General features: G+C 35.0%; 3 protein-coding genes across 4 annotated transcripts; 2 read left to right on the forward strand and 1 right to left on the reverse strand.

The window, feature by feature from the left end:
* Positions 1-479: 479 nt before the first annotated feature.
* On the forward strand, positions 480-2,673 carry LOC129751514 (UPF0046 protein C25E10.12). 2 transcript variants are annotated; one of them, XM_055747060.1, is made up of 4 exons: positions 480-972; positions 1,032-1,189; positions 1,276-1,639; positions 2,408-2,673. In XM_055747060.1, the coding sequence occupies exons 1-4, from the start codon at positions 705-707 to the stop codon at positions 2,497-2,499; spliced, it is 882 nt and encodes a 293-aa protein (XP_055603035.1). In that variant the 5' UTR covers positions 480-704; the 3' UTR covers positions 2,500-2,673. The 2 variants fall into 2 exon arrangements, with proteins under 2 accessions (XP_055603035.1, XP_055603034.1); XM_055747059.1 differs by having other exon boundaries at positions 487-972; positions 1,276-2,673.
* LOC129751513 (tubulin alpha-8 chain-like) lies at positions 2,344-14,582 on the reverse strand. The gene is made up of 2 exons (XM_055747058.1): positions 14,462-14,582; positions 2,344-4,035 (listed from the first exon to the last, which is right to left on the reverse strand). The coding sequence occupies exons 1-2, from the start codon at positions 14,462-14,464 to the stop codon at positions 2,686-2,688; spliced, it is 1,353 nt and encodes a 450-aa protein (XP_055603033.1). The 5' UTR covers positions 14,465-14,582; the 3' UTR covers positions 2,344-2,685.
* Positions 14,583-24,490: 9,908 nt separating this feature from the next.
* LOC129753873 (tubulin alpha-8 chain-like) lies at positions 24,491-26,151 on the forward strand. Its single transcript, XM_055749723.1, has 2 exons — positions 24,491-24,600; positions 24,674-26,151. Exons 1-2 carry the CDS (start codon positions 24,598-24,600, stop codon positions 26,009-26,011), a joined length of 1,341 nt encoding a protein of 446 aa, XP_055605698.1. The 5' UTR covers positions 24,491-24,597; the 3' UTR covers positions 26,012-26,151.
* The last annotated feature ends 1,182 nt before the right edge of the window (positions 26,152-27,333 follow it).

The following is a 27,333-nucleotide window of genomic DNA, read 5'->3' on the forward strand; positions in this document are numbered from 1 at the left end:
AACAAATTATTGGATGCACCGTTAAGTGACATTTCAAAAGCAAATTTCAAGTCGTCAAAAGGCGTTTGGCCATGCACCGCGATTTCGCAACAGCTGATCCGGATGGCTTTTGCACACTTGACCGGTAGTTTTGTTATCGTGTTTTTTTTATTGAAATTTCTGACTGAAATTCGTTAGCGAGCATGCGGTTTGTTAATCCAAAAAATGTAATTAAAAAACCACTAGTGATTTCAGTCAACGATACATTAATATATTTCATACTTGCATCAGTAAAAAAACAAACTTTCGATAAAAAGATTGTTATTCTTTTTTTTTTGCAAAAAAGTTGCATGCAACATGCACGTCAGTTTTCGTTTTGCAGAAAGGCTTGTCAGAAAGCGCTTGTTTATTTTTTCAATTCCGAACAGCTGATCGGATGAAAACAAAAAATTTAAAGCAATTATTGCTTTAAATTTTTTGTTTTCATCCGATCAGCTGTTCGGAATTGAAAAAATAAACAAGCGCTTTCTGACAAGCCTTTCTGCAAAACGAAAACTGACGTGCATGTTGCATGCAACTTTTTTGCAAAAAAAAAGAATAACAATCTTTTTATCGAAAGTTTGTTTTTGAGTGGGCTAGTAAATTTTTTGCTTAAAAGTTACAAAAACTGCTTAATTCAAGTATCTTGTGCCAGTGCTATCGTAAATCAAACCGGAAGGATTAACATGAAAGTTGATATCCATCCTCTCACGGAAGATCCAACTTCCGCTTGGAAGGAACTTTCAAAATCCCAGCGTGTCATCAAAATCAATGCAAAGCCTCCGACTACGGATGTCCCCGCAAACAAGATCCGGGTTGTTTGTATGTCGGATACACATTCGCTCACCCACCACATCAAGTTTGACATTCCGGATGGAGATATCTTTGTTCATGCGGGTGATTTCACTCGGTGCGGAAAGTTGGACGAGGTCATCGATTTCAACAACTGGCTGGGTAAAGTCTTAGCAATTCGAACCCAAGTGAAGATTCTAATCAATCGTATTTATTTTTAGAAAAACTTCCGCACAAACACAAACTGGTCATAGCGGGAAATCATGAACTTAGCTTCGATCACACCTTCACGCATCCCTTTCAAAATGCCACCGGAGGCTGCTGCAAGAAAACTGGTTCTACCATTCTTGACGAAATACCAACACTTGGTAATTCGAAGGTTTGTAAAAGTCTTATTCATACTTTTTCTTTCTTAAAATTTCAAATTCTTATGGATATTCCATTCCTATTTTTTATTCATTTCAGGAGAGCCTAGCGGAAGCAGTGAAAACGGAAAATATTCATCAGCACTTGAGCAACTGCACCTATCTGCAGGATAAGTGCATTGAGCTGTATGGTCTCAAAATTTACGGCACGCCCTGGCAACCGGAGTTTTGCAAGTGGGCCTTTAATGTGAAGCGCGGCAAAGATTGCCTGGAAAAGTGGGAGAATATTCCAGAAAATGTTGATATCTTGATAACCCATACGCCTCCAGTTGGTCATGGAGATCTTTGCTGTTCGGGAGTACGTGCCGGGTGTGTAGAGTTGCTAACGACAGTTCAGCAACGAGTCAAACCACGGTATCACGTATTTGGACATGTTCATGAAGGCTACGGGATTACTTCCGATGGTAAGATTATTTTTATTAACGCTTCTACTTGTGACATCAACTATTTACCGAACAATCATCCTATCGTATTTGATATTACTCTGCCAAAAGGCAGAAGCAAAGAAGAGGCCTAATCATTTAAGATATTTAAGGTAATTTGGTGATACATTAAATGTAGAACAATCAGACATCGAGATGCCATGACCACGCTAGATAAAAATTTGGCCAATGTATGGCTAAATTAGAAAAACATTCACAAGTTCACAGAACATTGTTCTATTTATTGATTAGTTATTATCATCGTGATCGAAAATCTGTAAAGTAAAGTTTGGTAAACTAAGTTCGACAAAAAACAAAGTTTCCGATGAATTAAACATATGAATTTAAATAAGACGTATCCACCCTTCCTTCGTATAGGGAAAAATGGTTAATTTCCAGTTAGAAAAGATGACGAAGTTTTTCCATGCCTCTTGCATCGTACTTGTATACTTCTCACAAAACATTTCAAAAGTTTTATTTCTTAGATTCCTACAAAATTATCCTTTAAAAAACATTTGAACGCTAGAATACACAACCAACATCATAATCAATATCTAGTAAAAAAAACGAGATATTTTGAACCATAGGTCAGCAGAACAATCGAAAGCTCATGCCAAAAAAAATGCTCAAAATCGTGGGATTCGATGTGACTTGTTTTTAAAAAAGGAATAACAGACGATGTTTAGTTAAATATATATTTATGACCTGTGACAATATTATTTTCATTTCAAATTTGGTATTTGATTTTAGCACAAAAGATGACATTAGAGACGCTTAACAATAAACATGGACGAAAAATAAATTATGCACAGCACACATTAATAAAAAAAAAAGTTTACTGACTAAGCTTAATCAATGGATGCTATTACCGTAGACGATCTCCACTGAATTAGAGTTGACGCCGTTAATTTCCTGCTCAGTACTTACACGTGTTTACCAAATCAGTATAATACACAATAAACTAGCTTTCAAAGGAAGAAATACACATTCTACGCTCTGTACATAAAACACCTTACGGAAAACCAGACTCAGTATTCATAATCCGAACCATCTCCCTCCTCGTTTGCGTATTGCGTATCTCCAGCGACTTCCTCGTAATCCCTTTCCAGGGTTGCTAGATCCTCTCGTGCTTCGCTGAATTCGCCTTCCTCCATTCCTTCGCCGACATACCAATGGACAAAAGCCCGCTTTTTGTACATTAGATCGAATTGCTGATTAACCCGGGCAAAAGCGTCAGAAATGGCAGTTGTATTCGATAGCATACACACAGCACGCTTGGGTTTGACCAAGGCACCCCCTGGTAAAACGGACGGGGCCTGTTGATTGATACCGATCTTGAATCCCGTGGGGCACCAATCCACGAAAGCAATGTGTCGTTTGCTTTTGATAGCCGCTATGGCACTGTTGATATCCTTCGGGACTACATCTCCTCGGTAAAGCATACAACAAGCCATGTATTTACCGTGACGTGGATCACATCTGACCATCATGTTGGCCGGCTCAAAACATGCATTAGTTATTTCTGCTACCGAAGAAAACTCATGCTGAGCCTTCGAAGCCGAATGCAATGGGGCGTAAGACACCAACGGGTAATGGACTCGTGGGTAGGGTACCAAATTTGTCTGAAACTCGTTCAAGTCTACATTCATAGTTCCTTTGAATCTCAATGAAGCTGTGGCTGACGATACGGCTTGCGCAACCAGAGCATTCAAATCTATGTAATCTGGACGACCTATCTGTAAGTTTTTCGTACAAATCTCGTATATAGCTTCGTTATCCATAATGAAACAACAATCGGAATTGGACATTGTAGTACTCGTTGACAAAACGCAGTTGTAAGGTTCAACAACAGCAGTTGCAATTTTAGGAGCCGGAAACACTGCAAACTCCAATTTGCATTTCTTACCATACTCGGATGCCAATTGTTGCATTAACAACGAAGTGAATCCAGAGCCAGTACCTCCTCCAAACGAATGGAATACTAGAAAACCCTGTAATCCATCGCACTGTTCGGCCATTTTTTGGATAGCCGTACGAACCTGTTCGATAATCTGCTTACCGACAGTGTAATGACCCCTGGCGTAGTTATTCGCAGCATCTTCTTTGCCTGTGATCATGTACAACGGATGGTACAGATATTTGTAGGGTCCATTGCGCATTTCCGAGACCACCGATTCTTCCAGGTCTATGAATATATTTCTCGGTACCACTTTGTCTGTGTCGGTGCTCTGGAAAAATGCTGCCATATTTTCGTCCAGGGGAATTTTTGCGCTCATCGTACCATCTGCCTGAATGCCATGTTCGAGCGTGAACAGCTGCCAGCATGCGTTCCCAATTTGGCATCCTGCCTGGCCGACACTTATTGAAAGAACTTCACGCTGAAATTGTCCAAAATGGTGTCTTTTAGTGTGAATGTTTTTGAAAAGTCAATAATAATTGAATTGAATTGAGGCAGCTATTCATGGTTTAATCCTTAATAAAAATTACAATTTAGGATATTTTTCATTTAATTTACCTAAAATTTGGCATACAGCCTTCTGATGATTTCTTTAAACCATCCATGTCTTTTTTTGCAATTGTTTTGATTTTAAAGTAGGTATTTATTAAGACGATATTTATAAATTAAATGAAAAATATCCTAAATTATAATTTTTATTAAGAATTTAACCATGAATAGCTCTTCACACGATGATACAAACAACATGTTTTGTTCAGCAAAGTTTAAGTGCACAAGAATCCGCATCTTTTGATGGCATTGGTATCAAAAATATTTTATGCTGGGTACATTTTTGTCAGTTGAATACAATATTTTGGATAAAAAAAAAATTTTCTTGAAAAAAACTTGGTTATTTTCAATTTTGATTCGAATTTGATTCATTTTTCATTTTTTACGTGTAGTATTTAACCCAAACAAAATTACAAAAATATAAAATATATAAATGTTATGAAAATTTTTGACCCTGAATTTATTTAAAATCAAATATTTTGAAAGTGGACTTTTTTCAGACATCGCCCTTGCAGAACCTTTAAACATGATTTTTTTTAGCCGGCCCTATACAAAAGTTTGTTCTCGACATCCTAATCTACCATTCGGAGGGTGAGCCCCCAAATTCCCAGAAATTTTGCAATTTTGGGACACCCTAGCGATAGTTATAAAAGTCACAATTTTCAAATTTTTGCTAAGGAATGGTTTCAATTACGGCGAGGTTAGGTTTAGACCAATCTAGAAACCAAATCAGCTGAAGATATCAAATTTTTTCATCTTCTTTTCATGTCAAGAATCATGTCAAGTTTGAAGACATTTTATTTAAATTTATTTTGTGGTTGTTCTTTCTATAACACGTTAGCCAAACCGTCATTCAAGTATGGATAACACGTCCTCCTGACAATAAGGAGTATAGAAACCTGACATGTTTTTTTCTAGTGTTTCAAGAAGCGATAACAAGATGAAAATTTTTGATACCTGTAGTTTATTTGTTTCTTAGAATGGTCTAAATCCATCCACATTGTAATTCCAACCATTCCTTAGAGAAAAATTGAAAATTCTGACTTTCGCACACAGTAAAACTTGAATAACTTAGAAACAACTAGTTATAGATATACACATTCTTTTGCAAAGTTGCATTTCAGAATATTGCGCAAAAATTACCTTGAACAGGAATCGAACTCAAGTCTACTGATTACCTCTATTATTCAGTTGAATTCATCGAGTTGAATTCGCGGCTAGATTATACGGCAGAAAACGCTCATCGTGCCCCGATTAAAAGTGCTCTTTTTGCTCCAAGTCAACAAATTTGTGTAAAAAGACGTTTTAAAATTGATTGAAGTGAAAAACCAAAAATTTAATAATTTTGAAAATTGAGAAACAATGTGTAAATCATGTTGCAGTGCGTACATTTCAGATCAAGATGATTTAATGGTCATAAAAGCTTATTTCGTGGTGCTCAAAAATTAAAATATTATCGTCACTTGACAACTTAGCTGGTTATTTATTAATATTTCTGTAAAGATGATAAGGATATTTCTTTTTCGTTGAAAAATTAAAAGGGGATTTCGAAATTCAAATTCAGCTAAAGATATTATTATTTACCAAAATTACACAATAAACAAGGAAACGAATTTCTAACATCATAAACATTAATGATAAAATGAATCAAAATTTCCAAAACATACCACAAAGAAAGTTTCAAATCAATGAGATTTTCGGTAAGACATTGATAAACTTTTCAAAATTATGTTCCTTATGCTGAACAAGAAAATTTGCCTCAAAATAATATTTTAGCTGTCAAGTTTTCAAATTTGAAATAAATATTTCCAAAACACGGATTTAAAAAAAAAATTGAATCATAAAATAAATTTCAGATCAGGTAGAAAAGTTAACCATGATTTATTGATAGGAAAATAATAATAATTGTTATTCATTATTCATCTTAATTTTCTTTTATTTTCCTCACTTTCAACTGAGAGGTTGATTGAAAAATTCCGCTGTAGTGTTTTGAATTTGAAAAAAAAAAATAACGCGATTGAAAATATGAATTTTGGATTAGGAAAAAAATTAAATGTTTATGCTTTTAGAACACAAACATTCAGAATTGAAAAACATAGGCAAACTTATCAAAAATATTTCTAAAAATTAAAATAGCTTCACTTTAAAATTCGGTAAATTTGTTCAAAAATTGAAAAAACTGTACTTAAATTCGGTTACACTAAGGTCTTTTTTACGCGGTTTGATTTTGCTCAGTTTTTCTAACACGGCTTCATTCCACGCAGTTTTTTGCCATGGATATAATTCTTCTACACGGCTCTCGCGAATCAACACGTTTTTTGAGCGAAAATATTCCAAGTCCTATACGTTAACGACGGAATTCCTACCGCGTAAAAAAAATTTGAAAATTTAAAAAAATATGATGATGAAAAAGCTAAGTTTTTTAACATTTAAGGAGGATTTCAACCAACACGAATTTGAGTGATAACTCAAGGGAACTTATGTTTTATTAATTGATTTTAACGTCCTGAACTCGAATCATTTGTCAAATTTGGACTATCACATTTAGTTTTGATTATACGGAGTTCAAGTGAAATCAATCATTTATTACTGATTAACTATCAAACCTACATTTAACAAGGAATCTGATTCTGATTTCGTTTATTATACTTGATTTAATCAAGGAATAATATTTTGTGATGATTATGATGCATGATCTATAAAAGTTAAATTCAATTTTTTTTTTAGAAAATTTGGGAAAATATCATTAGAAGTATTTTTGACATTACTGCAGAAAGTTTTAAAAAAAACTTGATTTCATTCACAAATTTGTTGGAACCTGCGCAAAGATTAGATTTATGTTTTAAAAATAATCTAAAATTGAATTTGGTTTAAAACTTCTTTCAATATGCGTTGAATTACTTGAAGTCTGAAGTCTGATGAAAGTTTATAATTGATTTAGAACTTTTATTTTAAAATGTTATGTTTTTGTTTTCAAGTTTTATCAAAAAAGCACAGCAATTCCTGAAGTAATTTTAACCTATTTTGAAAAGTTATTTGCAAAAAAAATGCATATTTATATTCAGGGCACTCAAATTAGTCAAAATTACGTTTTAAATTCAATGCACCCCGAAAAAATGTTTATTCTGTGATCTTGTGTAATTCATCAACACATTTTCAAATGTGATGTTGAGCATTTAGAAAAATGGGAGAACCACAAGATAAAATTAAGACTGAAATTGGTTTCTTGAAGAATATTTCATTTCAGCATAGGTAACATTTTTAATGACATAAACGATTTTTTTAAATCAAATTTTTAGTAATAAGGTATAGAATATTAGATTTTAGATTTTTTTTTTTGCTAATTCTGTTGATCATCGTGAGAGGTTAATGCCAGTTATATGGTTTCGAACTTTTCGATGTATGAAAGTAGTATTCGATGAATTAATTTTGAAGTTAAAATGGTTCGTTTCAAACTCTATTCATGTTTAGTTACACTTCTTAATAGAAACACTTATTTTTAAACACCTCTTAAGCTCAAGTAATTTTTTGATACTACGGGGAAAATTTAAGTTGGGAAAAGGGAAAAATCAATTTCAAATGAGACTTAAATATTTGCTACACTACACACCAGACCCGCGCGAAGGTCACGTCCATGGGTGGGGGGTTTCGAATTTCAAATTTGGTTAGAAATTATAACAATGCCAAAAAAAGGACAATAAATAAGCAAATAGATTTCTGAAACCATATATAAACCCATAATCATCAAATCAATTTTATTTCCGGTTAATCATTAATAAATTATTCGTAATGTTGATTCTTATTCTGAACTAAAAAAAATCAAGTAGGTTAGATAACTATTTTCAAAACATCAGAAACGGAATGCGAATTAAAATTTGGAATAAAGCCAGAATTTGAATCAGTACACAGAAGAATAATACATCAAATATAACACCAGATTTTATAAGAAATTAAACTCGCATTCAAACAAAAAATCAGATCAGGTCAGAATAATTGATAAAAATGTAAATTATCAACCATATTCATTTACATTTCTTTTCTCCAATTTCAATTGTAGGGTTGGTTGAAAAATCCTTCTGTAATGTCATCCATTTGAAATAATATTCAATCACAATTTGAAATGTGAATTATCGATGAGGAAAATATATTCATTTTGAACATCAGAGAGTTTATTCGAAATTATTAGATGATTAATTTTAAAAAATAAATAATCAATTTTATTTCAAGAGTGTCAGTTATCAAAGTCAGAGACAAAATCATTATTAATATTCAAATTCTACCAGTAATCATTATAAAAGGCAAGAAAAGTTATGTTTTTAAAATACAACAACAATTCATCATCACTTACAAAGTTGGGAAATGGAAGAGTTCTTGAATGATCAAATACGAAACTGGTAAAAATAAAAACAAAAAGATTCAAGTTCTATTTTAATATTGAAAAATATATCAAATACTAATAAAGTTTACATTTAGTGGTATGAATAAGGTTTAGCAATTGCTTCGGTAGCTTTTACTTTGCTCGAAATCAAGCAAAGCAAAAGCCCAAAGCATTTGCTTAGTTTGGTATGAATAAACATTTGCTTAGCAGATGTGTACTAAAGTCTTAGAACATAGCTTTTGCTTCGAAAAAAAGAGCTATCCAACCAGCAGAATCTGAAATTTTCTAAAGTAAAATGAAAGAAGACGATCAAAAAATTGAAAAGTACGGCAAAATAGCCATGAAATCGACGGTGCGGGTGGTGGGTGTAAGAACGATCGGAAAAATTTATGTCAATACTTGCTCGTATGTTGATGTTTAAAGAAAATTGAATATTGTCAAACAAAAAATGGCCTAGCTTTTTAACATTTATCATAAGCTCTCCCACACGTTTTCGGATCTGGATAATCCGATATATAAAAAAAAATAGGCAATAGGCGCGCATCTTAACTTAGATGTTTTTTTAAATCTGCTTCATTGCTATTCATTTCATACAACGACAGGAATATGAAAAAAGTTGGGTTATCACTTCGACTGTTCTTTATCTATGTTAAAAATGCCTATTTAAATTGTATTGAAGTGTAATATTGCTAATTTTATAAATTCATGACGTTGTTGAAGAATTTGTTTATAGGAAAAGTCTGCTACCAAGCATGCTTAGAAAATAAAGTAATTGCTAGGAGATTTCTCGAGCGATTGCTACAGATTTGGGCTTTATTCATACCAAACTAGCTTGTTCTAAAAGTAAAAGCTCCTGACTGAGAAAACAGCTGTCAGAAAAAACTTTATTCATATCAACCGAAGCAATTGCTTTCTGCGACTGCTCGAATGCTCGATTTAGTTTAGCAAAAGCAATTGCTAGGGTTTTTTCATACCACCTATTGCGCTGAAAATAATCTTGAAAGTTGCTACTTCGAATCGTATTTTAGATTTTTTTCACAGATTAGATAAAAATCATGATCGATTGGAAAAAGATTATTTAAGATAATAAATATTAGGGAAGGGCAAATGCAAGAAACTTAGTTTTTTCTCATTCAAAACTTTGATTTATATTCTTTAAAAAGAATGATGTTTCAGAAAACGAAACAAAAAATTGAATAATTAATGGAATTTCGGTGAAATGTACATTCTAATAGGAATCAAATAAAACTAATGAAAATTATAGACGGATATATTAGATGAGGAAGCATGAAAGGTGTTGAAAATGAGCCAACGGACATCGGCTCATTATGCAACTGACTTACCAAGAGAGTCATATCACAAGCCCATTTCAAAATATATATTTTCCTTTATTTACGACACTTTTATTACAAAACAATGAAAATGAAAATTTGTTCTCATTTTTTTTAAATTTATTTATTTATATTTATTTTTTATCCATGAGGAAAGAATTGATGACAAGTGATTAAAATGCTTCTAATAAAATTCTTTTCTCTTATTTTCAATATCCATACATTTCTTATAACTTTCTATTTGACAAGAATTTTAATAATATTAAAATGTTCTTAGTTATGTTCTTTTAATTTTCACCGATAAGGTCGATAAATTAAATTAACAAACAAAATCACGGTGATTAAACTCTACATAAATTAAAATATAATATGAAGATGAAAAAGATTAGTTTTTAACATTTGAAAAAGATTTTTGCTAATAAAAACGTCTTACGAAAATAATTCAAGAGATAGCATTTTGGTGTCTATGTTTAATGATTGATTTAGTAGATTTTGGTGCGCTGAACTCGAATCTCCAACTAGATTTTGTTTATCACCTCTCGTTTTGGTGATATGGAGTTTATAAGTTTTAAAATGAATCAGTTTTCAATTAAATCAATCATTGATAACTGATGAAACTACAAATAAACATGAAAAAAAACTGATTCTGAATTTGTTTATTATACTTTATTCGATTAAGGAATAATACTTTTATGATAATGAATGATCTTAAAAAAATATACAGTTTTTAATAATTCGGAAGGACAAGTATTTCTGACATTACTAATGAAAATTTCTTAAAACAGAGATTTTATTTAATTTAAAAAATTTGCTGAAGGCTGAAAAACGATTTGGTATCGTCTTTGAGAAATTGGACCTACTAAATACAACACCTTACCAACTGAAATTAAAAACATAACCAATCGTTTCATGTTCAAAACCAAAGTGATACAGCTTTTGAAAGAAAAATTGAACCATTAAAACCAAGGGGCTGAAGAAAACAAAAATTCCCGTATCAAGTTTTCAGTCAAGAAACCCGCAGGAAGAAGAAAAATGAAACGAGTGAAACACGTATAGGGACAACATGGCGTCCTGATTGCAAAAATTTCAACTAGAGGCAATTTTTTAATAATTAATCCTTAAAATGATATCTGCGGCTCGGGAATGTCAATCAAAAAGATCTTTGGTAACACTGATAAAGTATGGTTGGGCACAAAATGCAAAGTTTTCAGCATAATCCTTGTTAAAATTGATTCTAAATCTGCAGTATGACAACAACAGATGCATTTGGCAACCAAAATGTTACCCTATTTCGAGTCTGTTATGGGGTGAAGTGTTTAATTTCGGGAACCACACTGACGTTCTGGTACCGAAAATTTGGTACAGTGCGTTTGTATGCGATTTGACAGCTGGTTCAGTCCTTTGATTAAAACAGTCGATCATCAACCAGTCTTTGTTTTGTTTACCTTTTATACATTTGTAGCGTTAATTTCTAATATTATTATTCTTTAAAAATTTTGTAGTTTGTATTTTTATCTTATTAAATTATTGAACATAACTTGATAAAACTAGCAAAAAATAAATAGTGTAATAGTAAATATAGTATAATGAATCTCTTCAAAAGAAATTATTTTCCATTGAGATTCATATTGTAGTCAATTTAGTTAAATAATACATTTCCTCGCACGACATTAAAAATTTGTGTGTTCTCAGTATGATTAAAATTTGCTCGCGTTTACTTTTATTATCATTGCTGCCAGACATGTTGAGAACAGTAGCGTCCATTACCAGGGGGCTCAATTGAGCCTTTTGGTGTGGGGGAGTGTGGTGGGCCGCTACAAAAAAAAATCTTTAATTCAATTTAGTCATTACTTCTTTAAACATTCGTTAAAAGTATTATTTTACAGAATTGGAAACAGTAAACAAACAGAAAACTTCAAAAAAAAATTTTCACAGAAGTCAAAATTACTTGCGTTCCAGAGGAAAGAAATGTAGTATGAACCCTTATTTCGAATTTGAACTTTAATGTTTAAAAGTTTTGACAGAATTTTCTTAAAAACTTCTTAATTTATTTGAAAATAATCCAAAGCACCAACATAAATTAAATAAGCTTTTAAATACTTTTCGTCTTACAAATGTTAATTCTTTGGCAATTTGAATTTATAAATACCCTTTTGAATGTGGAGTCGAACAATTAGATGAAAAATAGAGGCTGAAATTGGGTTTTTGAAAAAAAATTCATATCAGCATAAAATTTGTAATGATTCAAACGATTATTTTTATCTAAGTGATCATCAATGTAATGGATGAACTTGATTAGATACACTTTTTCAAAACAAAAACAATATTACACGACCATGATGCACACTGCATCTCCTCTTCCCTTCAAATTTCATTTAACGAAATTAGAGGTTTGTATTTAAAAAAAAATGAAATTGTTGATAAAAAGATTATTTTCGTCATTTGTATATTGAGCAGTTTAAAAATTATCAATTTAAAAACTCTTTAAAGATTCTTCCGATGTAAATGGAATTTCATAAATGGAAAAATACACCCATTTTTATAGAATAAAACGTGAAAAATTCTAAAGGTATCTACAATATATTTTTTGAGTATCTATAAACCGCAAAAAATAGTGATTCTAGTTTTGCAACAATACCTTTGTAAATCCAAAGATATATTTAAGAAAGTGTTAACATCGCTATGAATTTAAAATTGAATATTTTATTATTTTTCTGAAGTATATTGCTGAATTGTGATTCCGAAAAACTAATTAAGATAAACTCTTGTTCGATTCTTCAATTTCTAAATAAATAAAAATTTAATTCTAAAACAAAATCATTAAGATCAAATTCTTAGGTTTGCAGCTTTCGGAACTTTATTTTTATTTGTTTTCTCCTAAGTTTTAAGCTCTCAAAGATTTTAAATTTATTGGAACTGAATCGAAAGAAAAAGCTACAAATTTGAAACGAATGACTGAGTAAAAAAGAGAAAAATTGTATTTTTGCTTCATGCACTCAATATTTTCAAACTTATTGTATAAAGGAAAATAAAAAAAATTGAATAAAGGGTTCATTTCTTATAGCTAATACTATCTTCCAATGAAAAGTTCTTATCAATTGCATTTGAAATATCGAAATTTTCAAATTCAGGGTGGATTTTAATGAACTGCAGTGTCGGCGATATAATTGGTGTGAATTTGGAACTCCAGCCGTGTTGGTCAAACTAAGAAAAATATTTTGAGCGATTGTCGCGAGAAAATAATCGACTGATGACGGGATATTATTATCACTGTTTTTATCTCATGTGGGGAACATTAATACATAGGCAAGTTTTTGGAGCCTGTGTTTTAATAACTGTTTTTGTAGGTATATTCATGAACTCAATTTTTATCAGGTTTTGTTCATCACCTCTAATTTAGGAAGTAGTATTTTTGGGATTTTTATAAAATTGAATAGATTCAAATATTTAAAAATGTATAAAGGATACATATATGATCAGCAAATTCGAGTTAAACACTGTAAGTGCCTTAACAAAAGTAATTTGGTGAAAATCGGTCTAGGGAATTACAAGTTACAGCTGTTTTAGTCTGGCGGACGGATTTTTTTTTCCAATTTTAAGAATTTAAGAAATTAATCAATTCTTTTATTCAACAATCACCCCCACGGAGTGGAAAATTTTGAAAATTCAAAAGAACACCCACTAGGAAAAGTTCGAAATTTTTATAGAAATATCAGCGTTTGCGAGTATTTTATAACGGGTTTTTGACGCTTGGGGGGGGGGGGGGGGGGTGATCCCCCCCCCCCATAGGACCGCGCCTGCTGAAAGTACATCAGATTATCTGTCTTTTCTAGGGCGTTTATCAAGCAAGATACATTCCAGTTCAATCTGAGAAAAAACGTGTCGAAACAGGTTAGAAGTAATTTAAAATTGCTTATTTAAAACCGAATTAGATGAAGGTCGAGTTTGAGAAAAATATCTTCGAAACAGTTGTTAAAAAAACGGCGATATTTAACCTTAAGCATACATTCAGGCATTTTTTCAAATATTAAAAAAAGGGAAAATCTGAACAAAATATTAGCGTTATTCCGAAACATACAAGAGGAAAGCGAAGGAATGTTGAATCACATCAGCAGTGTTCAAATCATATCTAAGAATAAAAAAAAAAAGATTGATAATAATTTTTAAATAAACTTTAAAAATAGTTTTGGTACAAAAACTAAATTTTTCAGAAAGGACTTTTAATTTGAATAATTTTAATTTAATCAATAAACTCAGGAAAACAGGTAATGAACAAAGAGTATTGATATAATTAAAAAAATTCCAAACGTCCAAACTCCGATCAATCAAAACAAAGGTATTAGGCACCCATTTTTTCTTCATTTTTGTATTATTATACTGTACCATGCAGGGAGAGAGGTCAAAGAACTGAGAAACACGAACGCATTTTTTTTATCAACCTTGCTGTGTCAAGACATATCGTCTTCAAGATTCTCCTCCAAACTCACTAGTTACCCCAGTATCTTTTAACACTTAAAACACTTATGCCTTTTTAACATGTTAAGATTTACCAGTTATATAACTGATTGTTGAAATAAATTTTTGCTCACCATTTTTAAAGGATCACGAACGGCAGTAGATTAAATTGAGAACGCAACTTCGGCTGTTAAATGAACCACGTTTCGAAGTAATGGCACTACCGATGGTCGACGTGAGCTCACCGAGTTGATCTATTGTTCTAATTGATTAGCTGTTGCGTTCGATTATACCAACCCTTTAAATTAAATGACAGTCATAGAGAATATTTTAACACAAAAGTGTTAGGTCACATCCATAAAAGATGTAAGATTCATAAACTTTCCTTGCTTTTCAATTAAACTATAGACTAGAAATTCAGATACAGTTTTCAGATTCAGATTTCAAATTGAAATTTGAGGTAAATAGTTCAATTTTCATACTCATATTTCTGCGTTTTCAGATTATTTTTTTTTTACATTCAGATTCATGGATTCCGATGATTCAGATAGCTTTCATATTCAGATTCAATTTTCAGATCAAATGAGATTTCAGCTAAATATTTCATTTCAAGATTTTAGATTTCATCATCAGCCTACATGTTTCTTATTTCATTTTGAGATTAAGATTTTTGAAATGATATACACCGTCTAGATTAATTTAGGCTTCACAGACTGAATAAACGTGGAAAACTTAAGATTAACATAAAATTGGATCCAGTAGCGAGATGGGAATTCAATCCATGGTTGTACTCCATTTACCCGAAAACCATTGCCTAGAATGAAAAATCCCCAGAATTCCAATCGCCAGAAAGAACCATTCCCCAGAATTTTTTTCCCCAGACGAACCATTCCCCAGAAAAATTTTCGCCAGAATGTACCTTTTCCCAGAAATTTTTTCACCAGAATGAACCATGTACCAGAAATTTTTTCGCCAGAAGAACCATTTCCCAGAAAATTGAAAACATTTATTCTTACTAGCAATTATTAAAAAAAACAGGAATTGTTACAAAAAAAATGGGGTTTCATAACTTTATTCTTTTGCGGCAAAGCCGCAACCAACGAGGATGAAGGGGTTGAGGCGGCACAAAGCCGCCGAAGCTCCCAAATCCGAGGAGGCCGCCGACTTGCCGTCGGAAGCGGCGGCCCTAAGACATTGGTCTAGGTCTGCCGGGGCTTCCTAGGTCTGCGTGAAAGCTAGGGGTGATCCCTTAGCCCCGTCCGCCACGCGACAGCGTGAAGGACAAAACGTCTTTCAAGTTCGAACGCGCAGCGTGAGGAGTCGGATACCAAAACGGTTTTTTAAAGGACCTTGGTAAGCATTGAATCAATTAAAGTACCCAAACCATAAACAAAGCACAATATTGGTTCTAAAATAAATTTAGTTGGAAAATTTCAAAGTCGTAGTTTCATTTAAAGAATCATTTTGAAAAAAAAATAATTTCGAATCATATGAAATATACAAGGATTCATTAAAAAAAAAACAAATAAAAATACTAGGGGAAAAAATCTGGGATTTGTGCCATTCTGGTAAATGTTCCATTCTGGGGAAAAAATTCTGGGAAATGGTTCATTCTGGGAAAAAAAATTCAGGTAAATGGTGCATTCTGGGGAATTTTTTTCTGGGAAATGGTTCATTCTGGGGTTTGATTTCGGGTATTTGTCATTCTGGGAAAAATTCATTCTGGGCAATGGTTTTCGGGTAAATGGGATACAATCCAATCCATACCATCAGTGGACCTGCGATTACCGTCTCATGACGCTAACTGCTCGGCCACCGTCATTTTAGCTTCACATTTTTTATTACGATTGAGACTCATATTCATATTCGAAAAATAGATTTAGGTTCAGATTTGAAATTCTTTGGATTTCAAATAATATTTGGATCATTCCACACTATGGACCATGAAAAGGCATCTACCCTCTCCGATTTTGCCCTAAATTAGTAGGATGATTCATTTAATAATGTAAATAAGAAAAATCCATGGGTGTATCGAACCACTCCGAATGAGTGCCTCCCCATTCCTAAAAATGTTGCCTTTTTTCCAAAAATCAGTATTTTTTTGTAAATATCCCAGAAACCGTAGAAGCTACAGATGAGATTTATTTATTTTCGTAGTATTCCATCCCACGACATTACTTGACGAACATAATTCCTAAAATTTACTCGGTCCATAGCAACCGTTCTCCTCGGACATCCCACATTCGCCAGATCACGCTCCACTTCCTCTAATTATCTCGTTCGTTGCGCCCCTGCTCGTCTCGTTCGGATTCGTTGCGAACACCTGTTTTGCAGGACAGTCGTCCGACATTCTCGCAACATGTCCGGCCAGCATTAACCATCTTCTGGATACTGGATTCGCCGTAGAGTCGCGCGAATTCGTGGTTCGAATCGCTTCCACACTCCGTTCTCCTGCACGCCGCTAAAGATGGTTCTTAACACTCGTCGCTCGAATACTGTACGCAGATCCTTCTCGAGCAATATCCATGTCTCGTGCCCGTAGAGGACAACCGGTCTAATGTGCGTCATATACAGGTTACAATTCGTGCGAGGGCTAAGTCTTCTCGACCGCAGTTGCTTGTGGAGTCCATATCCAGCTGGTCGCCGTCGATCGTGTCCTTGTTATTACTGACTAGCGGACTCGGTCGGTCTCGGATCCACAGGCCAGCATATATTTCGTCTTGGACGTATTAATCATTAACCCAATCTTTCCTGCTTCGCGTTTCAGTTTGCGGTAGATCTCTCCCACCGCAGCAAATGATCTGCCGACTTTATCAATGTCGTCGGCAAAGCAGATAAGTTGACTGGATCTGTTGAAAATCGTGCCTCGCATTTCACCCACCGCTCATCGGATAACACCTTCTAGAGCCACGTTGAACATCATGCAGGATAGACCATCACCTTGTCGAAGCCCCCTACCCAATTCGAATGAACTCGACAATTCACCCGAAATCCGCACACAGCACTGCGTTCTATCCACCGTGTAGCCTTGAAGCTTCCCGGAAAAGCCGTTCTCGTCCATGATTTTCCATAGCTCGTAACGATAATGTCGTGTACGGCTTTGAAGTCGATGAATATATAGATGGTGCGCAGGGACTTGGTGTTCACGGCATTTTTGGAGGATTTGCCGTAATGTGAAGATCTGGTCCGTCGTTGATCGTCTCTCCATGAAGCCGACCTGGTGACTTCCCACGAATCTGTTTCGGGACTTTGTAGAAGGCATTTCGGACAGTTCTCACAGTCAAATTTGTTGCCCTTCTTGTAGATAGGGCATATTACCCCCTCCTTCCACTCCTCCGGTAGCTGATCTGTGTCCCTGATCCGGACCATCAACCGGTGTATGCAATCGGTCAACTTGTCCGGGCCCATTTTGATTAGTTCAGCTGCGATGCCATTATTCCCAGCCAACTTGTTTCTATTCAGATTACGAACGGCGAACGGCTTCCTTAATTTCAATCATCGTTGGGAGTGGCTCTTCTACGTCGTTGGCTGCTCCGGCGATGTACCTTCCTCCACCGTCTTGATCTCCTGCATGTGCGCCGTTCAGGTGTTCATCGAAGTGCTGCTTCCCACTTTTAATCACCTCACGATTGTCCGTCAGGATGTCCTTGCGGCACGAAGCCTTTGCGGGATGCATTGAGTTTCTAATAGAACTTTCGTGTTTCTTGGAAACGATGCAGCTGCTCTAGTTCCTCGAGCTCCTCCTCCAGGCGGCGCTTTTTCTCCTGGAGAATTCGGACTCGCTACCTCTTCCGCTGTCGGTGATTTTCCACATTTCGACGAGTGCTTCTTTGCACTACTGCCGCCCGCGCGGCATTCTCTTCGTCCATCACCCTTCTACACTCCTCGTCGTTGATGGCTGTCTATGATATCCCAACAGTCCTCGAAAGGGGCTTCGTTAAGCTCGCCTTCTGCCGGCAGCGCCGCTTCGAGCGATTGTGCGTCGTCTGCCGCGACCTCGGGTTGCTTCAATCGTGTGATATTTAATCGAGGCAGGCGTCGGTTTCGTATGTTGTTCATTACGGAAAGTTTTGGGCGCATCTCCAGCATCACCAGATAATGGTCTGACTCGATGTTGGCGCCTCGGGATCTGACGTCGATGATGTCCGAGAAGTGCCGGCTGTCTATCAAAACGTGGTCGATCTGTGATTGCGTTTGGTACGGTGATCTCCAGGTGTTCTTGTGTGAGAGGCGGTGCTGGAAAAAGATACTACGTACATTCGGCTGAAGGCGGCGAAATTTATTAGTCTGAGGTCGTTTTCGTTAGTCAGCTGGAGCGCACTGAACCTTCGAATTGTCGATTTGAATTCCTCCTCCTTGCCGACCTGAGCATTAAAATCCCCGATGATGATCTTGATATCATGTTTTGGACAGCGAATATATTCACGCTCCAGCTGCGCGTAGAATTCGTCTATGTCGTCACCGGTACTTTCTAGGTGAGGGCTTCGAACGTTGATGATGCTGATGTTGAAGAAGCGGCCCTTGATTCTCAACCGGCACATTCGGGGGTTGACCGGCCACAACCTGACCACGCGCTTTTGCATCTCATCCTACAGATGATAGAAGATCCTTGTTTTAAGATTGGGTTATTATCAATCGAAGGCCATTGTTAAATTTTGTGTACAGTGTTGCCAGACCTAGACCGATACTAGAGGGATGAAGCAAAGCCATCTTTTTGGATGCGTTTTCATAAGGTATGATGGTAAATAATTTTTTTTAAAGCTATATCTCATTATAAATTGCCTTTCACTGCTCTTTAATCTAATTTTTCTTTTTTTTTCAATACCTTAACTTTTTGCTAACTAATTCTCTGTTTTGGCCAAAACACCTCTCATAAATAACTAACCCTATTTTCCCATCTCATGTTTCTCTTTTCGATATACACAAATTGGACTTCGAAAAATGCCTTAAATTAAAATTAAATTGAATATTTAGATTCTGATTTGATATTCAAATACTTGACGTTTTCTTCCAAAAACATTAACAATTTGAATTAATCGAAAGATGGACAGTGATGCTGCATACATTTAGGGGCAAAAATTATTAAATAAAAATTTATCTTCAAAAACAATGAATTTTTACCATCATAAAATTCCCTAGCTTCTCTTTCTATACGCATTTATTTTTTTTTTTCATCAAATTCTACTTCTTGATAGGGTTCCTTATTTGTTATAAACAGGATGCTTACTCTTGTAAAATGTCCATGTTTTGTAAAATATCACAAATTTAACAAGCACAAAGGGAAAAATGGATATTTTAAGATTTTGAACAAACAGTAAAAATTTCTAAAAATAAACTAAATTTTACCTATTTGAAACTCAATTTAAAGGCTTTCAAACGTATTTAGAAAACAGCTTGCAGATATTTAACCCTTCGTTTCATAAAGTAAAAAATTTGCAACAATTTATGCATGAAAAAAGTGAAAATCGTATTTTTTTTAATTTTTTTTTTCTTAATGTACACATCATTTCCGACTGTATAAAATGATTTTTAAGGAAAAATAAAAAAAATCATGAAATGAAGGGTGAAATTGATGATTATATGAAAAATTCATTCATGTTAACCCCAGTTTAGGTACCCGCCAACAGCGGTTAAATGACGGTAAACACCTTTCCTCCAAAACTATATTGTTTCTCAACCTATTTTAACAAAAAAAATATAGTTTCGGAAAGCTTGTAACGTGACTCAAATATGGTTCCCAGACAAAGTTGAGCTATAATAATTTATTTCAACGTTATTCAAAGTCGAAGAAAAAAAATTGAAAATACATGCTTCAGAAAAAGACTGTAGATAAGTTATTAAGAACTCAAAAAAATTAACATAGTGCATAAGTAAGCTGAAATTAGTAGCTACACAGAATTTTTTTTTGACTATTACGTGCCACTGAAAACTGAAACCTTTAAAATAAATCACCTGTAATTAACAAAACCTGTAATTTTAAATTGTTTTCCTTGAAAGTTAACGAAGATTTATTTATTATTACAGAAAATGTCCTGTAAAAAAGTTGTACACTAAAAATTAAATGTCACGTAATCATGTTTTCGACCTGTAAAATGACGGTAAATGTCCTGCTCCTTTTTGTTACAGGACATTTGCGTAATTTTATAGGAAATAATTTTTGCTGTGTATATGTTGCACATACGGATATTGTTTAAAAAAATTAAATCGCGGCCACATAAAGTATTGAAAAAGGTACAAAAACTTTACTTTTAATTGATCAACCGCTAAAGCGTTTCAATCACAGTAGAAAAAATTGGAACAGTGGATTGGAAAGTTGACGTAGTTTGACACATTTTTCATCACTAAAGGGTGATACGGTCAAAATTTGGTCAAGGGAAAACGCGTGTAAATCGGTGAAATCGTTTATTTAAAAAATCAAATTAAATTTCTTTTTCAAGTTTAATTAGTATAAAATTCAGGAAAAATATTCAGTTAGGCTTCCGCTTTTCCAAATCCGAATTGCCGGGCCTTACGCTTAACCCCTGCCATCAGATTTTGTACAGCCACCTTGTCCACTTTCTTCGCCGCAGAAAGTCAGTTTGCCTTGAACTGCTGCTCGTCCTTAGCAGTTTTTTGTCTTCTTTAGGTTCCGCTTGACAATAGCTCATTTGGGCGGAGCTCTGGCGTGTTGGGAGGGTTCTTGTCATTGGGAACCACCTGCACGTTGTTGGCGGCGTACCACTCCATGGCCTTTTTACCGTAATGGCAAGATGCCAAATCCCGCCAAAACAGTACGGAACAACCGTGTTTCTTGAGGAAGGGCAGCAGACGTTTATTCAAACACTCTTTCACGTAAATTTCTTGGTTGACAGTCCCGGAAGCTATGAAAATGCTGCTTTTCAAGCCACAGGTACAGATGGCTTGCCAAACCAGATATTTCTTCGCGAACTTTGACAGTTTCATGTGCTTGGAAATATCTGCAATCTTTCCCCTTCCTTTTGCCGTATTGGGCTTTTGCCTGCTAAAAAGAATAAAGCTTGCTCTTTACTCTTACACAGATTTTCATAAGAATGACAGCTAATCGGAGTGAAATTGGAGTGAAGGCTATTGCTTTCTCTGTTTCACTCATGGGAAATCGTATTGTCGCTGAATCCCCAAACCGGAGTTATCGTCAATGAGCGCTGGCGACATTTACTGGCGACACTCACTGGCGACAAGTTATTATCAGGACGTGTACAACTTCGGGTGTGTTCTTATACCAAAGATTTTTTATTCCAAAGGAAAGTGCCGCAAAAACAAAGGATTTTTTCCTTTGGTTTTGGTATAAATAAAAAATCCTTTGGTTCAAATGCATTTTCCTCTGTTTCAAAGATTTTTTCTTTTGAAAAATCTTAGATTCAAAATATTAATGCTTTGATATAAAAACCAGTTTCATTTGATTTAAAGTTATTATCTTTGCTCAAAGGTAATTTAGATATAGATTTAAAAGCATTTATTCATTAAACCATTTTCCATATATTCCAATTGGAAGATTTTTACCCTGTTGTTTCGAAGTTCCTATTAGGAGTTTGAATAATAAAAAGATACAATTTTAGTTCTTAAATTCTTTTTTATTCACAAACACATAAAACACTGGTTCACTATAACCGAGTAGGGTCCTTGATATCGTTGACAAAGTTTCGCATTCTCCGTGGGCCGGTCAATAAACTTCCGAAAGCCACTCCAGCTGCTGGCTGGTCCGACTGGTGATTGCCGTTGAAGATTGGGCCGAAAAAATACGACCGCGGGATTTGGGGAGGTGTTACTTTGTGCAGCTTTCTCCATGTTCGAGAGACTTGGAAATCTATCCGTCGGCCGTGGTCCTGTAACTATACAAGCGTTTTGGAAAATCTTGAATTCACTTAAATATTCAGTATTTATTAACTTACACTTACCATTTTCCATCCTGAATCCTCCTTATTTATAGCTTACTCCGATTCACTGGTTTGATTTTTTAAACGAGCGGCCGAACTTTATTCGATTTTTCGGTTTTCTGTTCTTCTTGCAAGTCAATGCAAAATATCTTCTAAGTTTGAAGTTTTTGTTTCAAAAAATTATTCTTTTCAGTTTAAAACATTTTTCTTCGGTTGAAAGAAAATTTACTTTGTTTCTAAGGAAATATGCAATTGAACAAATTTCTTTTGAATCAAAGAATTTGTTTGAAATCAAAGTCCAAAGTTATTCAATTCAAAAAATTTATTCTTTCTTTCAAAAATTATTCTTTTCAATCAAAACTATAATTCATTGATTCAAAGAAAACAGGAGCTGGATTCAAAAAAATGAATGTTTTGAATCAAAGTCAGATTTAATTCGTTCCAAAATTCAAGTTTACTCTGCGTGAATACACGGAATCGTCCATCTTGTGACAGGCAATCGTAATCTTAGGCATGGTAGGCGAACAATTCGCTGTCAAAAAGCGCTCCGTCTCCACCCCCCCACCAATGAGAAACTTTTGGTACTCCTTGCCTACTGTTGCTCAATATGCAACAGCCCGTAGCTGTATAGGCACGCTGGTTATTACTTTACAAAAGCGTTGCCAGTAATGTTATTTCACAACGTCGCTAGTTGGCAAGGTTGCCGATCACCAGCGCGAAAACTTCGGATTTCAACTTCAATGACAATATACCGGAATTGTGAGCGCGCCCATCGCCAATAAAACTCCTGTCCGGGAAGCTGCTTGTAGTCGGCTTTGACGTAGGTTTCGTCGTCCATTACCACGCAGTCAAACTTCGTCAGCATCGTCGTGTACAGCCTCCGGGATCGCGCTTTGGCCGTCGTATTTTATTTATCATCGCGATTTGGAGTCACTACCTTCTTGTTAGTCGATAGTCCGGCTCGTTTTTTGGCTCGATGCACGGTTGTAGACGATACACCCAGCTTATTTGCGGCATCTCGGAGAGCAACTATAGGAGCACCATTCTACACTCAAATTTACAAACACCTTCAAAATGAGGGGTGTTCAGGTTTTTAAATACAAAATTGAAAGAAATACGTCAAGTTGATATTGACCAAAGTTTGACCGTATCACCCTTTAGATTTATAAAATACGAAACTAAGAATTTTTGACGACTACTCAAAGCAAGCTGTTTTTTTCCAAGCTTTTTATCAATCAGCTTTTTTTAAGACGATTTTTACACCTAAGTTCAATTTCGCACTGGATTTTAAGTATTTAAATGCAAAATTTTCACATAAAACTATATGCACCAGAAAGGTTAGATATTTTCCTTTTTTTCTTAACAAACACATAATTTTTTCTCTTTAATATAGGGAAACCCGCACTGCACGAAAGCTTCAAAGTGTGTTTTCGGGAAAGTAACTTTTTTGCACATGAAAATACCTTTATGGCTCTGCGGGCTCATATTCAGATTCAAATTGTGGGTAAGGATTTACAATTCTGATATGAGACTTATATTCATATAGCAGGTTCATAAAACTGGTTTAGAACTATAAGAAACTAAGAACTTAAGAAATCAAATTCAGAATTCAGTTTGAGGATTTAGGCGTTTGATATATTCAGATTCATATTTCATTTACACATTTTAATTTAGAAAGTTTGAAATTAATAACATGGAACATATGACTTTCTTTTAATATCGTAAAATTTGCGTCACTCGATTTTCCTCAAATTTTTAAAATTACTTCATTTAAGCGACATAAATTTTATATTCCCTCAAAGGCTATGGTAAAAAGTTGAGAAAGCTGTTACCATTAAAAAGGACAATTTTTATTCATTAGGTGTCTCGAGATATAAAATTTTAAGTAATTTTCAAAAATACAGTGTTTAATGAAACGAGAATGCAGTAATTTCGAAATTTTGGGAAAAAATCGACCCCTGGCGCAAACCAGAATTAAAGCAAGGCGTAAAGAAAGTGCAATAAAACCAAAAACCGTCATTTTGCAGATTTCTATTTTATTTTCCTAAAACAGATCACATTATCTTAGTCCGAAATTAAAGTTACAGATTCAGGTGTTTCGCGTATAATAACTAAATTTGTTTAATTTTCTATCGCTTTTCAATTGAAAGTTATTAAGATAACAGATAACCATACATAACTAATAGTTTATTGATCTAAACTTAAATTCGAAATTTTATTCCTAATAGTTGGTACGAAAACAACCTTTTTTTTAATCATCATTTCGCTCCAAAAATATCTTCTGCGGTAGTAGAGAACAATAGAGTAGGTCGGTTAAGTTCGGTTTGCACGAAGAGTTTTTAATTTGATCTGGTGCGTTTAAAAAAAAATCATTGATAATGGTAAGAATTAGACCTGGCTCAGTATAATATAGTCAGAGTTATTCGTTCCATATAATTTGAATGCATTTTACAGCGAGAAGTGATTTCCATACACATCGGACAGGCCGGGTGCCAAATTGGAGAGTCATGCTGGCCTCTGTTCTGTCTAGAACATGGCGTCCTTGCTGATGGTAAACTGGATGCCAACCAGAATATAGACGAAAATATGACCACGTTTTTTCACAACACGCAATCGGGTCGAGTTGTGCCACGAAACATGTTTATCGATTTGGAAAATTCCGTCATCAATGGGATAAAAGCAGGGCCCTATAAACATTTGTACCATCCGCAGCATATGATCACGGGTAAGGAAGATGCAGCCAATAACTATGCTCGAGGTCATTACACGGTTGGTCGTCAGATCATCGAGCAAGTATCGAACGCGATTCGCAAACAGTCGGAACAGTGCGATGGGCTACAGGGCTTCTTGGTGTTTCGATCCTTTGGCGGAGGCACTGGTTCTGGCTTTACGTCGTTGTTGATGCAAAAAATAGCTATGGACTATGGGAAAAAGTGTAAACTCGAATTTGCGATCTATCCGGCACCCAGAATCTCGACCGCGGTAGTGGAACCGTATAACAGTGTTCTAACAACACATACCACGATGGACAGTTCCGATTGCTGTTTCATGATCGACAACGAGGCTACCTACGATATCTGCACTAAAAACCTTCAAATTGGAAGGCCTGACTATGGTCACCTGAACACTCTCGTGGCACAAGTAGTATCATCGGTTACCGCCTCGCTACGTTTCAAAGGTACGATGAACGTAGATTTGAACGAGTTTCAAACCAATTTGGTGCCCTATCCGCGAGTCCACTTCCCCCTAGTTGCATACGCCCCTCTTCTGTCGGCGAGCAAGGCACGGCATGAATTCTCTTCCGTGTCCGAAATCACCCATGCCGCTTTTAGCCAGGAAAACACCTTAGTCAAATGCGATCCGAGAACGGGAAAATACATGGCCTGTTGTCTGCTTTATCGGGGTGATGTCGTTCCGAAAGACATCAACAGCGCCATAGCGGCCATCAAAGCCAAACGGCACATCTCTTTTGTGGATTGGTGCCCAACCGGATTCAAGATCGGTATCAACCATCAGGCACCTCTTGTACCGCCCGGTGGGGATTTGGCCAAACCCAAACGAGCTGTCTGCATGCTTTCGAATTCGACCGCAATTTCTGGGGCCTGGGAAAGGTTGAACCAGAAGTTTGATCTCATGTATCGAAAGCGAGCATTCGTGCATTGGTACGTTGGCGAAGGGATGGAGGAGGGTGAATTTAGTGAAGCTCGCGAGGATCTGGCTTCCCTCGAACGAGACTACGAAGAGGTCGGAACCGACACTGGTGCAGACGATTTAGCCGATGATGAATATTGAGTGTTGTTATATGTATTTTAATTCGTTTGATTGTACTGAAATAAAGTGTATGTTTATGTGAAACCCCGAATTGTTATTCGGAATACTGTCTATTTGACAGTATTGAATGTTTTATATGTAGTAATTTTTAGAGAATTTCAAGAATGATTATTTCGTCTGGGGGCTCTAATGAATTTGTACGGTAGAAAAAACCAACGTCACTGAGTGGTAATTTATTTATTTATTTATTTCTGAAGTCTTTGACTTTTGTCATGCAGACAGATTGTGTAAGATAGCTTATATGTATATTAAAATTACATAGTAATTAAGTTTGGTGACGTTACGGATTGCACATTTCAACTTCAATTTAGTAACATGATAGTCAAACAAGTGAGAAACAGAAATGAAACTTCACAACATCGAAAGAGGGGGTGATTCTGTCCGAAGACTCTCCTGCTTCTTAGTAGCCAAAACATGGTTTTGTTACGCAGTTGGCATGCTGGAACGTATAAATACCTAGAAAAAAAATCTAATGAACACCCAAGAATTCCAGACAAAACCCCTTATTTAGCACATCCTGATGTAAATCGTTCTATATCTCCTAATAAGGCTGTTGCAGGCTGCACTATACCTTCTTAAATAGCTGGGTAACGTTTTTCTTGGTCTGCATATATCATTTGGATAAATATATCTGACTTTATACTAACATATTTCAAAACAAAGCCTAAAAAAATCACCTATATAATTTTGAACATGGAGAATGGTTTGGAATTTGGAATGGTTTACTCAAAACCGATCATTTTTGCACTTCTACCCCTATGGCTCTGAGGGCCCCATATAATTTAACAAAAAAGGTTACCGAAACTGATTTAAAAAACAATTACAATTAAAATTAAAAAAAAAACAAAATTGTACGGTATTTGGCACATTATCTGTAAATTCGGTCACACATTTTTGAATGTTTTCCGATTGGATTTTGGTGGCTACATATCACTGCAACGCATTTGTATGAAGAGCATTCAAGCGATTTTAAATTGAGGAGTTTGAATAGCCTCAGAAAGATAGTATGATCGCATTAAAATCGTTTAAAAATCGTAAAGAAATCGCCGAATCATATAAACATCATAATTAAAATATATTTTCAAAACAACTTCAACCATTCGTAGCTTGAATTCTATTTCAACAACCCACCAAACATTTTTGTAGGTATATTTCTCAACAACTTTGTTATGCGTTTCTATACATCAAAAAACGATTGTTTGAAACTCACAAAACTGCATTTATCTACCAAAGTGAAGGCAATGTACATTTTTTTTTTACTTCTTGATAAAGCGATAAGAATT

The sequence above is a fragment of the Uranotaenia lowii genome, chromosome 3 (genome assembly GCF_029784155.1).
Source record: "Uranotaenia lowii strain MFRU-FL chromosome 3, ASM2978415v1, whole genome shotgun sequence".
NCBI classification, from domain to species: domain Eukaryota; kingdom Metazoa; phylum Arthropoda; class Insecta; order Diptera; family Culicidae; genus Uranotaenia; species Uranotaenia lowii.

Coding starts and splice junctions, on each gene's coding strand:
- LOC129751514 (XM_055747059.1), top strand. CDS start 705: ATGAAAGTTGATATCCATCCTCTCACGGAAGATCCAACTTCCGCTTGG. Junction 973..1,031: donor CGATTTCAACAACTGGCTGG/GTAAAGTCTTAG, acceptor ATTTATTTTTAG/AAAAACTTCCGCACAAACAC. Junction 1,190..1,275: donor CAACACTTGGTAATTCGAAG/GTTTGTAAAAGT, acceptor TATTCATTTCAG/GAGAGCCTAGCGGAAGCAGT.